Genomic DNA, 13,828 nt, shown 5'->3' with positions numbered 1-13,828 from the left:
TACTCTCGCCTTTCCCGCCAAAGTCTCGCGAGACTTCGCGCTCTCCCTGTTCCCGGCATCCATTTCGTGCCTGAGGAGGAGCGGAGCGGACGCCGCCATGTTGGGAGCGTCGGGCTAGCCGGAGAGGCCTGTGTGGGGGCGGAGCGCGCGGGACTCGGCGGAGCTCGGAGCGCGAGGGGGGCGGTGGGCCGGGCCGGGCCGGGCCCCGAGTCAGGCGGCGCCATGAGCGGGGGGACGCCTTACATCGGCAGCAAGATCAGCCTGATCTCCAAGGCCGAGATCCGCTACGAGGGCATCCTCTACACCATCGACACCGAGAACTCCACCGTGGCTCTGGCCAAGGGTGAGGCCTGGGGGGGCGGAGGCAGGCAGGCCGGCCTCGCAGGGGAGGCCCAGGCCCACCTGCCCCCCGGGCCCTGGGAGTCTCCCCGTCTGCCTGGCAGGAAGGCGGCCTCGGGCACAGCGGGGGGCCGGGCCCGGCCCACCTTTGCTGGGACAGGAGGGGGAAGGTGGCTGAAGCGCGGAGAGGACAGCCCCGACTCTGCCTCACAGCCCCATCCTGTGCATGTCTACTCAGGAGTAAGCCACACTCTAGTCAACGGGGCTTCCTCCCAGGACGGTGTGGCTAGGATGCCAGTTCCAGAGCCCCAGCCTATGCCTGTCTACTCGGAAGTAAGTCCCACTAGATTCAACGGGGCTTACTCCCAGGAAAGTGTGGCTAGGACTGCAGCCTCATAGCCCAAGCCTATGCCTGTCTACTCAGAAGTAAGTCCCATTAGAGTTAGTGGGGCTTATTCCCAGGTAAGTGTGCAAAGGATTGCAGCCTTAAAGCCCAATTCTACACATGTCTACTCAGAACTAAGTCCCACTGTAGTCAATGTAACTTACTCCCAGGTAAGTGTGGATAGGATTACAGCCTTACAGCCTAATCCTATGCATGTTTACTCAGTAGTAAGCCACACTTCTGTTAATGGGGCTTATTCCCAAGAAAGTGAGCAGTCTAACTCTGCTCCTCAAGGAACATTCCTTCACACTTTTCTAACCTGCCTCTCTCTGGGCCCAATGAGCTTTCCAGCCCCAGAATGAGGGAGCAAGTGTTTCCCTACCTTGAGGTATTGGACTAGATAGTGGAAGACCCTCTCTAGGCCACCACTCTTCTGCTCTGGGCCCCTTTTTCAGGGGGTGGGTAAAGGCAGGCTCATCCGCACAGGTGGGGGTGGCTTAGCACAGGGGTGGGCAAACTTTCAGCTTTAGGCCTCCAGGAGCTTTAACAATTGTATAGGAGAGAGAATTTCAGCAGGTGCAACTTGTTGACTCACAGGTGACAAGCTGCACCTGCTGAAATTCTAGCTTATACACAATTGTTAAAGGTCCAGTAGCCCTAAAGTTGAAAGTTTACCCACCCCTGGCCTAGCATGTCAGGTGCTGGGTGACAACACACACAGCTCAAAATTGGAGCTGTAGTGTGTGAGTGCCTGTTCCCACTGAGGGCCCAGTCCTATCCAATTTCCAGTACTGGTGCAGCTGTGCCAATGGGGTATGCACTGTATCCTATGGTGGGGAGGCTATAACAAAGCCCTCCTCAAGGTATGGGAACATTTGGGCTGCAGTCCTATCCACACTTGCAGTATGGCAGTAAGCCTCATTGGCTATCGTGGGACTTGCTTCTGAGTAGCATAGGATTGGGCTGTTGCTCTTATTTTGGGGTTGCATCACAGCTGCACTGGTGCTGGGAAGTTGAATAGGATTGGGTGCTGAGAGAGGTAGGCTAGGAAAGAGTTCCTTGAGGAACAGAGCTAGGCTGCAATCCTATGCACACTTTCCTGGGAATAAACCCCATTGACTACAACAGTGGTTCCCAAACTGGGGTATGTGTATCCCCAGGAGTACTTGCCAGGACCTTTAGGGGTACTTGAAAAAGAACTTAATAATGGTGGGAAAAGGCAGGTCTATATTAGAATGCCTTGCGGGGCTGGCTAGGTAGAAAGGAAGGCAGGTAGCTGGCAGTGAAAGTCCCAGCAACTGCTAGTTTCTGGTCATCAATTCATGTATTATCAGATATGGATCAGTAGTTAATCATATAAATTTGAAGTAACAGCAACTATGTTAAATACAAACACTTTGCTAATATGAAGGGTATAACTTATGGAAATGGGCTGCCTAGGAGTATACAAGTGAAAAAAAACTCTGGGAACCACAGGACTACAATGTGACTTATTTCTGAGTAAACATGCATAGGATTGGACTGTAAGGCAAAGTCAGTGGAAACTTGGGATAGCAAGATAAAGCACACACAATGACATGAGAGAGGTATAGAACAAAAACACAACCAAAATGATCAGAGGGCCAGTGCATCTTTGAGGAAAGGCCCCAGTGTTTGGGGTTTCAGTAGTTTGGGGGAAAGGTGATTAGGAGAGATGGTGACTGAGGCTTATAAAATGATGCATGATGTAGAGCAGCGCAGGGCCAGAGGATGTAGGCAGCAGCCTCTGGTGGGAGAAGTGGCTGCTTTGACCCTCATGGGGGGGGGGGGGAAGGAGCAGCAGTGGCTGCTTTGCATCTCCTGCTCAGCAAGAGGAAGGCTGCAACCCTATCCTCATTTACCTAGAAGTAAGCCCCATTGACTATTATGGGACTTACTTCTGAGTAGACACGCCTAGGATTGGGTATGAAGTCCCTTGTTGCCTGTGCTGATTGGGCAGCCAGAGGAGCCTGGAGGAGGTCTGGGTGGAGTGAGTGAGAAGGAATGAGGGAGCCAGGGGCAGGTAAGCAGGTAGGGAGCCAGGGAGTCTGCTGAGGCCAGCAGCCACAAAAGCCCTTTTCCTTGCCACAGTTGCCTGCAGCTCCCCAAAGGGACCCTCCTGCCTTGCGTTTGCCTTTTATAGGAGGGGTGTTGGGCCACAATCCTATCCACACTTTCCTGGGAGTAAGCCCCATTGACTATAATGGGACTTACTTCTGAGTAGACATGCCTTGGATTGGGCTTTTGGTCACACTTTTTCGGAAATGCAGGAACAGGCAGTTGGGGGGGGAATGTGAGGCAAGCGATTCTGGACCTTTGGAAGTTGTGAACCACTGAGGGGAGGCACAGTAGGAGAGGTGCTAACTGCAATTATGAGAGGAGGGGGGAATATGCCTGTGGGAGGGGGTGGGGTGGGGGAGAGGAGGAGTGTCAATTGCCTGCTCCTGTATTTGAGAAAAAAGAGTGCAACCAAAAGCCCAATCCTAGGCATGTCTACTCAGAAGTAAGTCCCACAGGCACATTCCCCCCTAAGCTGCAATCCTAACCACACGTTCCTGAGAGTAAGCCCCACTGAACAAAATAGGACTTACTTCTGAGTAGACCTGGTTAGGATTGTGCCCTTTGTCTTGTAATGATTTAATTGTATTAAGTATATTAATTAAAAATTAATTGTAATGTAGTAATTTAATGTAAGTAAAAACTGGGAGTGTGCCTTGACAGTGTGCCATGAGCTGAAAAAGGTTGAAAATGGCTGATGTAGAGAGAATGGACAGAGGGAAGTTTTTTTTTTCCTCCCCCCCTTATTAACAGTACTAGAACCAAGAAGATTTAGGAGGCATTTTGTCACGCACACCTAATAGACTGCAGAATTCATTGCCACAAGGTGCATCGATGTCTACCAGCTTGGATAACTTCGAACGGCCAGATTCATGAAGGACAGGAATCTCAGGGGCTGCTAGTCATAGTGGCTATGTGCTACCTCTAGGTTCATTCAGTGAGATGCTGCCTCTGAGTACCAGTTTGCTGGGAAGCAATGGTGAGAGCACAGCATGCCTTTCTCTCCTGCTTGGGGATGATGGCCTGGAGCAGCCTTTGGCCTGATCTGCCATAGTTTTTTATGTGAAATTGTAGAAATCTGCATGGTTCCACTTGCATAGTGACCATCTTTTAGAAAGTCCCCACAGAAGCTCATCTCATGTAAACAAAGGTTAAAGGTTTAGCACAAACCATTCCCTGAATTGCTGTCCTTCTACATGCAGGTTGCATGTTGTACATTGGGGAGCATTCAAAATTAAGGCCTCGATAAGTAGAGTCCAGAACTCTACCAAGCTCAAGTTTGTGTAATGTGTAGATCCTTCTCCATTGTGGACTGTAATCCTTAGCTCATTTTTCTTGCCTTATTCTAAGAAAGACTCTGTGTTGTTTTGTGAAGCTCCCCCCCTCAAGATCTTTTAGAAGGGGGGGGGGAAGAGAGAAAATATCCAGTGATTCTGGCTAGGTGTGAATAATGCAGACTTCTTAAATCAGAAGTGGCCAAACTGCAGTTCACGAGCTACATGTGACTCTGACATATAATGTGAGGCTCGTGAATATATGTTGGTTGAGCTCCATTTTACATCATGAGTACTATAAAAGGTAAATAAAAAATTTCAAGCTTTATAATTATCAGGTGTAAATTGAGAGTCCACTGGATTAAAATGTAAGTTTAATGCTAATGGTGAATAAATATATTTAAGAATTGAAATGTTTCTTAAGTATTGTGGCTCTCAACCATCTGAAGTGTATTGAATGTGGCTCTTACATCAGCAAGTTTGACCACCCCTATCTTATAGCATTTCAAAAGTAAAGAAACCTTTACAAAAGTAAAGAAACCTGTGTGGCCTTGGAACTCTTATAATCACAAAAGAGGAGGAAACGACATGTATGGGCGACAGGAGTGTTGGGTGCTCTTAGGCTCACATCAAGTTTTGTATGGAGCAAAGGTGGAGCAGAGGTTGTTATGTACAACAGGAATGGACATGTGGACAGGGGAGAAATCATGGGTAGCTTTTTTATTGTAAATGAATACCTATGATGGTGAAAAATCAAGAATGATTTTCAACTTACTAATTCATTATTCTTCAGAAAACCTTTATTTGAATGTATTCCTGTACATAATATAACTGAAACATAGTGCCTGAAACCAGTTATGTAATAATAGATGTGGACTCTTAATTATTTTCTTCTTGTGTTGTGGTAAAACTTAGAACATGTGCTAACATCAAATTATTTTAGACTCCAAAACACTCTTAAATAGTGGCAAACAAAACAGTACTTCACACGTTCTTTGGAAATAATGTCTTTTATAGCGTCTGCTAGATTTTGAAATGTTTGAAGGTATGGAGACTGTAGTTTACTTATTTAGAAGATTTGTATCTTGCCCTTTCCACCAATGATGGAGCGCCCAGCTGGTTTACAGTATTAATTAGAATGCAATCAAATATTAAAAATAGCCAGTATACATCATTAAAAATACCAGTCAATACATAAAATGCTGCAGCAGCAATAACAACAACAAAAGCAGTGGAGCCAATTACAGATAACCAAGCAGTATCCAGCCTAAAAGGGAACTGAAACTAACATGGGAAGACCAACCCACAAATGATGTTTAGCTGCTGCCAGGGAAGGCATAATGATGTCATGTTATGTGTGTCACTAGTGCTCTGTAGCAAACATTCCAGCTTATTCCTCTTCCCTATCATATTTGTTTTGCTGACCTATTTTTTCCCCACCTCCAGTTCCCCTGAGGAACGGTTCCCCAGTAGTTGCTTGCATCTCATCTGTATTGACAACTGTCAATGAGACAGTTCTTACATGGGTGATTTTCTTGTTTTCTTGGTGATTCTCATCAGCTGAGACTTTTGCTTTGTGAGAAGTTCAGATAGTTTCTGCTGCACTGGTAAATCACTTTTTTAGAGATTTACAGAAACAGGAAGTTGAAATGCATCTGCAAAGTAGTATTGTGTTCGAACTCAGGGGCTGTTGCATAAAACAGAAACTTAAGTCAAACATCTCCCAAAACTGATTAACCATTAATGCTTCTGTACATGCACACCTAGTACTAAGTCCCATTAAACACAGTGAAACTTGTTTCCAGGTAAACAGGCATGGATATCTGATTGCAGTTTCAAACTGTTGGAGCCCCACAACTTTATATTCTTTGTGGTTGCTGTTTGGCTTACCACCTTCCCCCCCCCCATATCTTGTTCCCCTCTTTTGTCTGTCTCTTGCTGCTGTTTACCAGATGTACGTATCCTGAGCATGGGCTGAGCATGGGCTCTGAGTGTTCTAGGTCAGTGATTCTCAAACTTTTGAACCAGGATCCACTTTTTAAAATGGCACTCCATCAGGACCCACTTCATGAGGCAAAATTTTTTTTACTTTACCAGCCACTCAAGCCTCTGGTTTATTCTTATGGAGACTACCTGGTGGTCTCCCCTTTGCCTGGCTTTCCTAAGAGCCAAGGCACATTCATCTACCCATGAATGTGCGGCTGAATTTCGCTTTCCATAGAGCTCAGTACAGTTTCCTTGTCAGCTGGGGGTGGGTGGGACTTCCTTCTTGAGATTTTGTTGTGGCCTGCATTCATTGGATAAGGACTATTCTGGTGGCATTGAGATCTCCTGGGTCTGCCCTTTGATGTGAACTGGATTGAGGTGCATTCACCTACTCATGAGTAAACATGTACGTGTGCTCTGTTTTAGTTTCCATAGGGCTTAATACATTTTCCTTGTCAGATATCAGCGTGTCAATTTTGCGACCCCCCAAAAACAGGCAACAACTCACTGGTGGGTCCCAACCTACAGTTTGGGAACCACTGTTCTAGGTGGATAGAGGAAAGTTCTTTTCCCTCTTGCACATTGCCAGAACAGCCACTAAAATTGTGTGATGGGAGAGTTAGAACAGACAAAAGAAAATATTTCTTTACCCAGGGAGTATTTAATTTGTGGAACTCCTTGACACAGGATTTGGTGATGGCACCGGATTGAACAGATTGATGGAGAAGTCCACCACAGCTTACAAGCCATGATGATGATATGCAATCTCCAGATTTTAAAAGTAGCCTACCTCTGAATGCTAAATTTAAAGGAAGTGGCAGCAGGAAACAGGTATCTTTGTTGCCTTTAGTGCTCCTAGAGTCAGCTGATGGGCCACTGTGAGATACCAGGCACTGATCTAGATGGGCCTTTGGCTTGATACTGCAGGGCTCTTATGTTAAAGTTACATGTTTATTTCTTGCTATTTACTTGTCTTTGTATATAAAATTTGATTATTGTACAGATAGGTTTTTCTTTTGTGCAGCTCTGTATGAACTGTGATAGTATACATGAGAACATTGCTTTTCACCCAAATTCTCTAGTTTGCTTTCCTGGTCAACTAAGCATTCTAAAACATGCAGATTTTGCTAGGAATATGAAAATTAAAATTTGTAATAAAAAACAATTATCCCCCTTCCTTGCTTCAGAGTCTGCCTCACGTTCTCTCCCTCAAAGACGCATTGCTTCACAACTGAGCTTAACTTGCTGGAGAATTGGTAGGATAATAGACAAGAGGTCCAGCAATTACTGGCTTGATTCAGATGTTTTAGCTCTGTGTGCCTAAGGCTCATGTATGTGAGAGAGTTAAAGCAGAAGCGTTAATTTTTATGAACAGGCCACAGCACCCCTTTATTTATGAACTTGGGGATTTGTCCAACTAGAGTCAGAACAAGCCTGCAGTTTCATACCTCGTTATAACTAGTTACACTGCAGTGCTGAGTTTGTATACACAGCAGTTTGTTATGAAACAAGCAAAAGCTTCCACTGTCCTCAGGCATGCACAAGGAGGGGAGTGGGAGTGTGGTAGTTGTGGCTTCCTCAGGCTCATTCTTATAACACCAAATCATTGTCTTCTGAACTGGGGCCATTATCTTCCTTCCATTCCTGTGTCATTGTTTGGATGAATCAAGTTTTTTTTCACTCCTCCCTACTGAAGCTGAAATTTGATTGGCTTCCTTTTGTTTCCTTGCTGTTTTTGGCACACTATTGTTTAGTTTGCGACAGAGGTGGAATTTTGGGAATTGGGTTTTATGTATACCACAGTCATGCACATCATTATGATGGATGGAGTACATGTGGAGGGAGAGCTTGTGGTTATCAGGAGATGAGAAGTGGTTTCTGGTGGTGACTGGATTTGTGGGCTCCTATTTATGACTGTGTGCCTCTCTCCTTTTCTCTTAGGAGGAAGCCGTTTCCTGCCTCTGCCCTAATTAGATTGGGTTGAATTATGTGGCTTGGCTCGTTTTTATGAGTCATCTGTAAGCAGTCTTGTGCATGTTGCTTACATTGATCTGGCGTATACAGACTGATTTTTGGTGGGCAATTAAGTGGTAGGCACTTTGGGCAGCATGTTGGATTAGATAGCCTCCCAAGCCATTTTGCTCTGGCTCAGGGGTCTCCAACCTTTTTGGCTTGAGGGTCGCATCGTTTGCCTGACATGGTGTCAGGGTTGGAAAATAATAATAATAACTGGAGGTGCTGAATGGAATGGAATGGAATAATTTCTTTCCATTACATTGCATTATATTCAGCAACTCCAGTAGCTGAATGTGGTGTATAGCCATGGTGGGAAACACAGAGGTGTATCTTTTGAGCTGTTTTTATTTCTGAGACACTGGAGAGCCTCATAGGCCTGATAAATCCTCCAGAGGGCCAGATGTGGCCCCTGGGCCAGGATTTGGAGGCCCCTGCTCTGACTCTTTGAAATACTTAATCTGGTAAGGGTTTCTGAGGAGTTTAATTGGACAATATCTATAAGACTAAGATGCTGTGGGAGGAGGTAAATAAGGGTGAAGAGAGATGCATGCAAAATATCTTCTGCCCACTTCTTTCCCTTCCTGTAGTAAATAGTCAGTGCAGAAGAATATTGGGGAAAATACAGTATATGTCCAGACTTTGGAGAGGCAAGCATAAGGGGCTTGCTATGAGCCCACTGCTCACCAGGGTCTCTTTGAGAGGGTGGAGTGGCAGGAACTACCTGATGACAGCAACCACTGCTGGATTGCTCTGAGTTGGCTGGCAGGTGGATCTGCTGAGGGAGGCTTTGGAGAGAAGTCATCTTCTCTCCACTCAGTTAACCTGACTTCTTTATGGTGTGTGCTTGTAAACTGTGGTTCTGCCCCTAATGCTCTGTTGTGCCTTTGCACAGGATGGCAGCTGTAACCTTCACTACTAACAAGCAGTTGCTTCATGTCCTAGAAACTGATGGGTCTTTAGCTGTTTAAGGAAGCTAAAGGTGGCACCTCATGCATTTGGAAGAGGAGGACATCGCATCACCTAACTAGACTAACTTGTCTGGCAAAAGCTGATTTGGTCTTTCATGAAGCAGTTTGTCTGTAGTCTGTGTGTGGGATGTGTTATTGCTTGTATAATGCAAAAACCATTTTATACATGACTTTAAAAATAGGATGAGGCAATGAAACCATTGCAGAATTATTTCATATGGTTCTAGGTTTGTTCTAGGCAAATTATTGTGTGCTTAACCTGTTGACTGGGCCGTCATCCACTATTTAGTATAATCTTCTCCCTTTATCTTGCTAGCGTAAGCACTTCCTGTTTGGCAACAGTACCAGTCAACAGGCAAACCAGGTACTAACCTTGGTCACGTGGCTTGGCATGATTGCACCAGTGCACACTGACACACGGCACTCCGTACACAGTAGTTGTCAGTGGCTAGCAAGCAGGGACATGTCCAACCACCTGTGCTTCCTATGACTTGCCACCCCGTGTTGGGTAACAGGGCAAAGCTGACTCTGTGGGCAGAAGTATGTTCATAGTACTGCTTTTTGGACTGACTCCATCACGCCTTCTCCTGATGATTCTGTGCTATACCACATCTAGCAATCTTGTTGGCTCTTGTACCAGGATCAGGGTCCTGTTTGGGGGACTGTGCTGGCATTGTGCCTTTTGGACCTTTTGTCTAGCCTCTTGGGGTAATAAAACAGTCCTCTTTATTTCTGAGCTCCTGCAGTAGGAATTAATTTGTAGAGCTCAGTAAGTGGGAAACACGGCAGTAAATCTTGTAAAACTTCATCTTATGTGCCTCCTTCCAGGGAGCAAAGTTTGCTTTGGGCTGATGCCCAGTGCTTGTATGTTGGTCTCTTTGAGGCCCATCCCTGCCCCCTTGGTGTGATCAGTGCTCTGAGCAGAGTGGACTGAGTTATAGAAGGGCGCTCAAACCTACCACTCTGCTCTGCTCATCTTGAATCATGTGCAAGGACAGAGCTACAGCCAAGGTTGGTATAATGCAGCTGCCTTGTGCCGTTAGTCCATCCAGCTCAGTGTTGTGATTCTGGAATCTTGCCCAATCCTTTCTCCAGAGAATCTTTTAACTGGAGATGCCTTCTGAGCCATGGTACCTATATGCCACATCAAAGGTGTCCTCTTCAAAGCGTTTTGAGGAATATTGTTTCCTTGAATCTTCATTCATAGTCAGTAGGATTACTGTCAGTAGGATTACTAACAGAATTCTAGGATTTTTTTTTTGATTTTTTTTGCTATGTTTGGCAAAATTTAGCAGTTTTGATTGTCAGCCAGTATTTTGAATTTCAGTTTATGTGTGTATAATCTCAGAATAACACCTTTGGAGTCATTGTAAACAACTTCACAGTCAATTGCCAAAGAAATTTAGGGAAGTATTAAAACTGTCTGACTAACAAACAAAAAGTTGCAGCTAAACTAGCAAGATGATGAAATACTGAAGCTAAAATTCTTTAAAAACTTAAAGGTCTCTGCCTTGCAGTGTACCTGTTCATATAATATTTGGGCAAGTAAATCTCACAGAAATGGTACTTGGGCTTCACTCCTAGTTTGAGGTAATCTGGTTGCATGCATTCAGTACTCTACCCAGATCTCAGCTTTTGAGACATGCTTGCAAACAGTCAAGCGTACCAAATGTTGACTCCTTGGCCAGGAGTCCCCCAAAATGCAACCTTACTATGCTCTCAGATCACAGGGATATGCCTTAAACTGTGCGAGAATGGTGATATGCAGGATTTTACAGATGGGTTTGCTTTGATAACACAGCCCTGCATAGTACACTAAGAGCTACAGTTTCCCTCTGAAACATTCAGTGCAGCGCACCATCCTGACATCGCTAACCAGTTTCTCCCAGTCTCTCCTCCTGAAACAGCTGATGTTCATTCCTTTCTTAATGTTGTGTAGTAGGCCAAAAATGGCCACTCACCTGAATCTGCAGACTACCTGATTCGAAAAGCTTGTATCCAAGCAAATTAGGCAAAATGGTTCAAATTGACATGGCTGCCTTTAGCTTAGCTTGTTAAAGTTATACCCTTCAGAAATCAGTCAACCTAGTAAGCCTAATGAGTGCTCGACAGTTTGGGTGCCTGTGGTTGGTTAAACCCAAGGACTCGTATGTATGTTCTAGATCAGTGTTTCTCAACGCTTGAGGTGGTGTTCAGTGGTGCTTGTGGGACCCCCAAACTCCTGCTACCTGGCAGCAAGACCAGCGATGCAACATGACAAGCAGCAGTAGGAGGCTCAGTGGGCAGAATTCCAGCGTGCACTTTTCACGTGCTCAAAAAATCCCTCCTTTCTGCCCTCAACCTCTTTCTGGTGTTTGTCATGTTGTGATCCGGAAGTAACTGGTAATGACATCATTGCCGATTTCTTCCAGTGGGACTTCTAGTCAGTGGACTGTGTGAAGTAGTACAGTGGGGGACAAACTTAGAGAAATGTTGTTCTAGGTGATGCATGTTAATATGCATGCTCTTCTCTTGCAGTTCGTTCTTTCGGCACAGAAGATAGACCAACCGACCGGCCTATACCACCACGTGATGAAGTATTTGAATACATTATATTCCGTGGTAGTGACATTAAGGATTTAACTGTCTGTGAGCCACCTAAGCCACAGTGTTCTCTGCCTCAAGATCCAGCTATTGTGCAGGTACATTAAAATAGCAGTCTTTTGTATGTCTGCATCATGTGTGCAGTACTTTGTGTTTGTGTACTTTAAAAGTATATGGTTTGCATGTCTTATATTTCTATAGAATTTAGAAATTCAGAGAGAAGATCTTTGTTTCTTTTCTAAAGATTTTTCACAGCACCAAGTGTGCTCACATGTCCATCTTCTGTTCATTTAAGCCAATTCCTGCTTTGAAGGTGGGGAGGATTGTTCCTTTGGGAATGTCTGTAACTCTGTGGAAGAACATTTTGGCATGCACAAAGTCCCAAGTTCAATACTTGGCACCATCCTCGGGGGGGTTGGGGAACATTCCTGCCTGAAACCCTGGAGAGTGGTGACCTGTCAGTGTGGAGAAGAGCAGACCAGTGGTCTGACTCCATGCCAGGCAGCTTCTTTCAGCAATGCAATTTAGAAGCTGTCCCGTTGCTGCCTGTTTCCTCAAGTCTTTAAAGCGTCCAGATAATACAGGGTGAACCAAAAGTAGGTGGACAGTAAATTATAACATTTATTTTGAGATTACATATACAGTTATATTTACTAACACATTTAAATATAATTTAATATAATACAACACAAACGCCATAGTTATAGTGAACACCATCATTATAGTATAACCCTAACACAAACCCTGTTCTACCTACTGTCCACCTACTTTTGGTTCACCCTGTATAATGGGAGGCTGCAGCAGGATTCTAGGTCCTCTAATCCTTCGTGGTCTGCAGTTCCACCAGCACAGACTCAATCCCTTGTGCATGACACCTGGAATCTGAAAATGAGTGTATTAGTATTTCAATGCCACCGATGCAACACTTAGCGAAACATTATTTTTGGCTGACCCAAGTGGAGGACTTCATCCTACCCAGAAGCTGGACAGCAAATGGGAAGAGCTGGGCCCACGCCCTCTCATTTTGTTTTAGTTTCCATTTCTAATAAGAGTTTACTATCCATTATAAAAAGAGAAATTCGCATACTTATGTTAAATTCTCTTGTGGAAAAGCACCAGTGCATGTGCTGACACTGTGAAACTTTGTAACTGGGGACCCAATCCTTTCCTACTTTCCAGCACTGATGCAACCACAGTGTAACCCTGAGGTAAGGGAACAAATGTTTCCTTACCCTGAGGAGCTTTGTAACTATCCCCCACCACAGGATGCAACGTGTACCTTGTTGGCCCAGCTGCACTGGAGGTGGAAAGTTGGATAGGATTGGGCCCTCACATTGTTAGCAGGTTAGATTCCTGTGGCGTCATAAATAGCTATTTGTCCTCCTTTTTCCCCCCCCCAGATAAAAGAGGTCCAACAATTTTAAATGGCATCAAGAATGACTGTACAGAGATATTGAAAATTATACATTGTCAAAATTTTTGAAAGGGCTGTGTTGGTCATAGAGGAAACATGCAATAAGCAAAGACTGACCTTCTCAAAGCATTTAAGATGGTGTTGTAGTTTGTTCCCATGTTCTGGTGTGACCAATCCTCCTGCTGTCCAGTTCCTTGTGCAGACCTGACAATGGAGGAACCTTCAGAGCACCTTCCTTGTGTGCTCTGCTTTTATTGCTTACTTCTGCTTGCATCATAAAGATTGTGTTTTGTTTCTGCCTTGGATGAAACCTTCTATAAATGTGATTTTCTCTAGTCTTCTCTAGGGTCGTCTTCTGCTTCTTCATTCCAGTCTGTGGGCTCCTACGGTCCTTTTGGCAGAATGCCAGCCTACAGTCAGTTCAGTCCAAGTCCATTAGTGGGCCAGCAATTTGGTGCTGTGGGTGTTGGTAAGTCTCCTTTTTAAACTTTTGTTTTCCTTAACAAGCAACTACATTCTGAGAACATAATTTTTGCTCCATATCTTTGTATTGGCAGATCTGCCTTGGAGCACAGTGAGACCTTTTGACAATTATCTGGGGTGCTTATTTATGAGGTCAGTGGACCTCTTTAAACAACTGTAGATGCTGTCCTGGGAGAGATTTCTGCTTTCAGCCGTGCAAAATGCTTTGGCTAGTGCAGCGTTGTCCAGTAGTTGACCCTGTGCAGCATGAGCCAAAGCAGTGGCTTTGGCTGGTTCACAGCCCTTATACCAGAGGTAGCTGTAG

General features: G+C 44.9%; 1 protein-coding gene across 1 annotated transcript in view; it reads left to right on the top strand.

Annotated features, from left to right (window-relative positions):
- The first annotated feature begins 82 nt into the window (after positions 1-82).
- The window catches only part of LSM14A (LSM14A mRNA processing body assembly factor), a 29,202-nt gene continuing 15,456 nt past the window's right edge, over positions 83-13,828 (top strand). The window contains exons 1-3 of the mRNA XM_066636944.1: positions 83-343; positions 11,562-11,725; positions 13,378-13,510. Coding sequence (XP_066493041.1) covers positions 223-343; positions 11,562-11,725; positions 13,378-13,510 — 418 coding nt within the window. The 5' untranslated portion in view covers positions 83-222. The remainder of the gene's footprint in view (positions 344-11,561; positions 11,726-13,377; positions 13,511-13,828) is intronic.

Source organism: Tiliqua scincoides, chromosome 9 (assembly GCF_035046505.1).
Source record: "Tiliqua scincoides isolate rTilSci1 chromosome 9, rTilSci1.hap2, whole genome shotgun sequence".
Taxonomy (NCBI): Eukaryota; Metazoa; Chordata; class Lepidosauria; order Squamata; family Scincidae; genus Tiliqua; species Tiliqua scincoides.
Note: the sequence above shows the minus strand (reverse complement) of the source record. Positions and strands in the feature narration are given on the sequence as shown.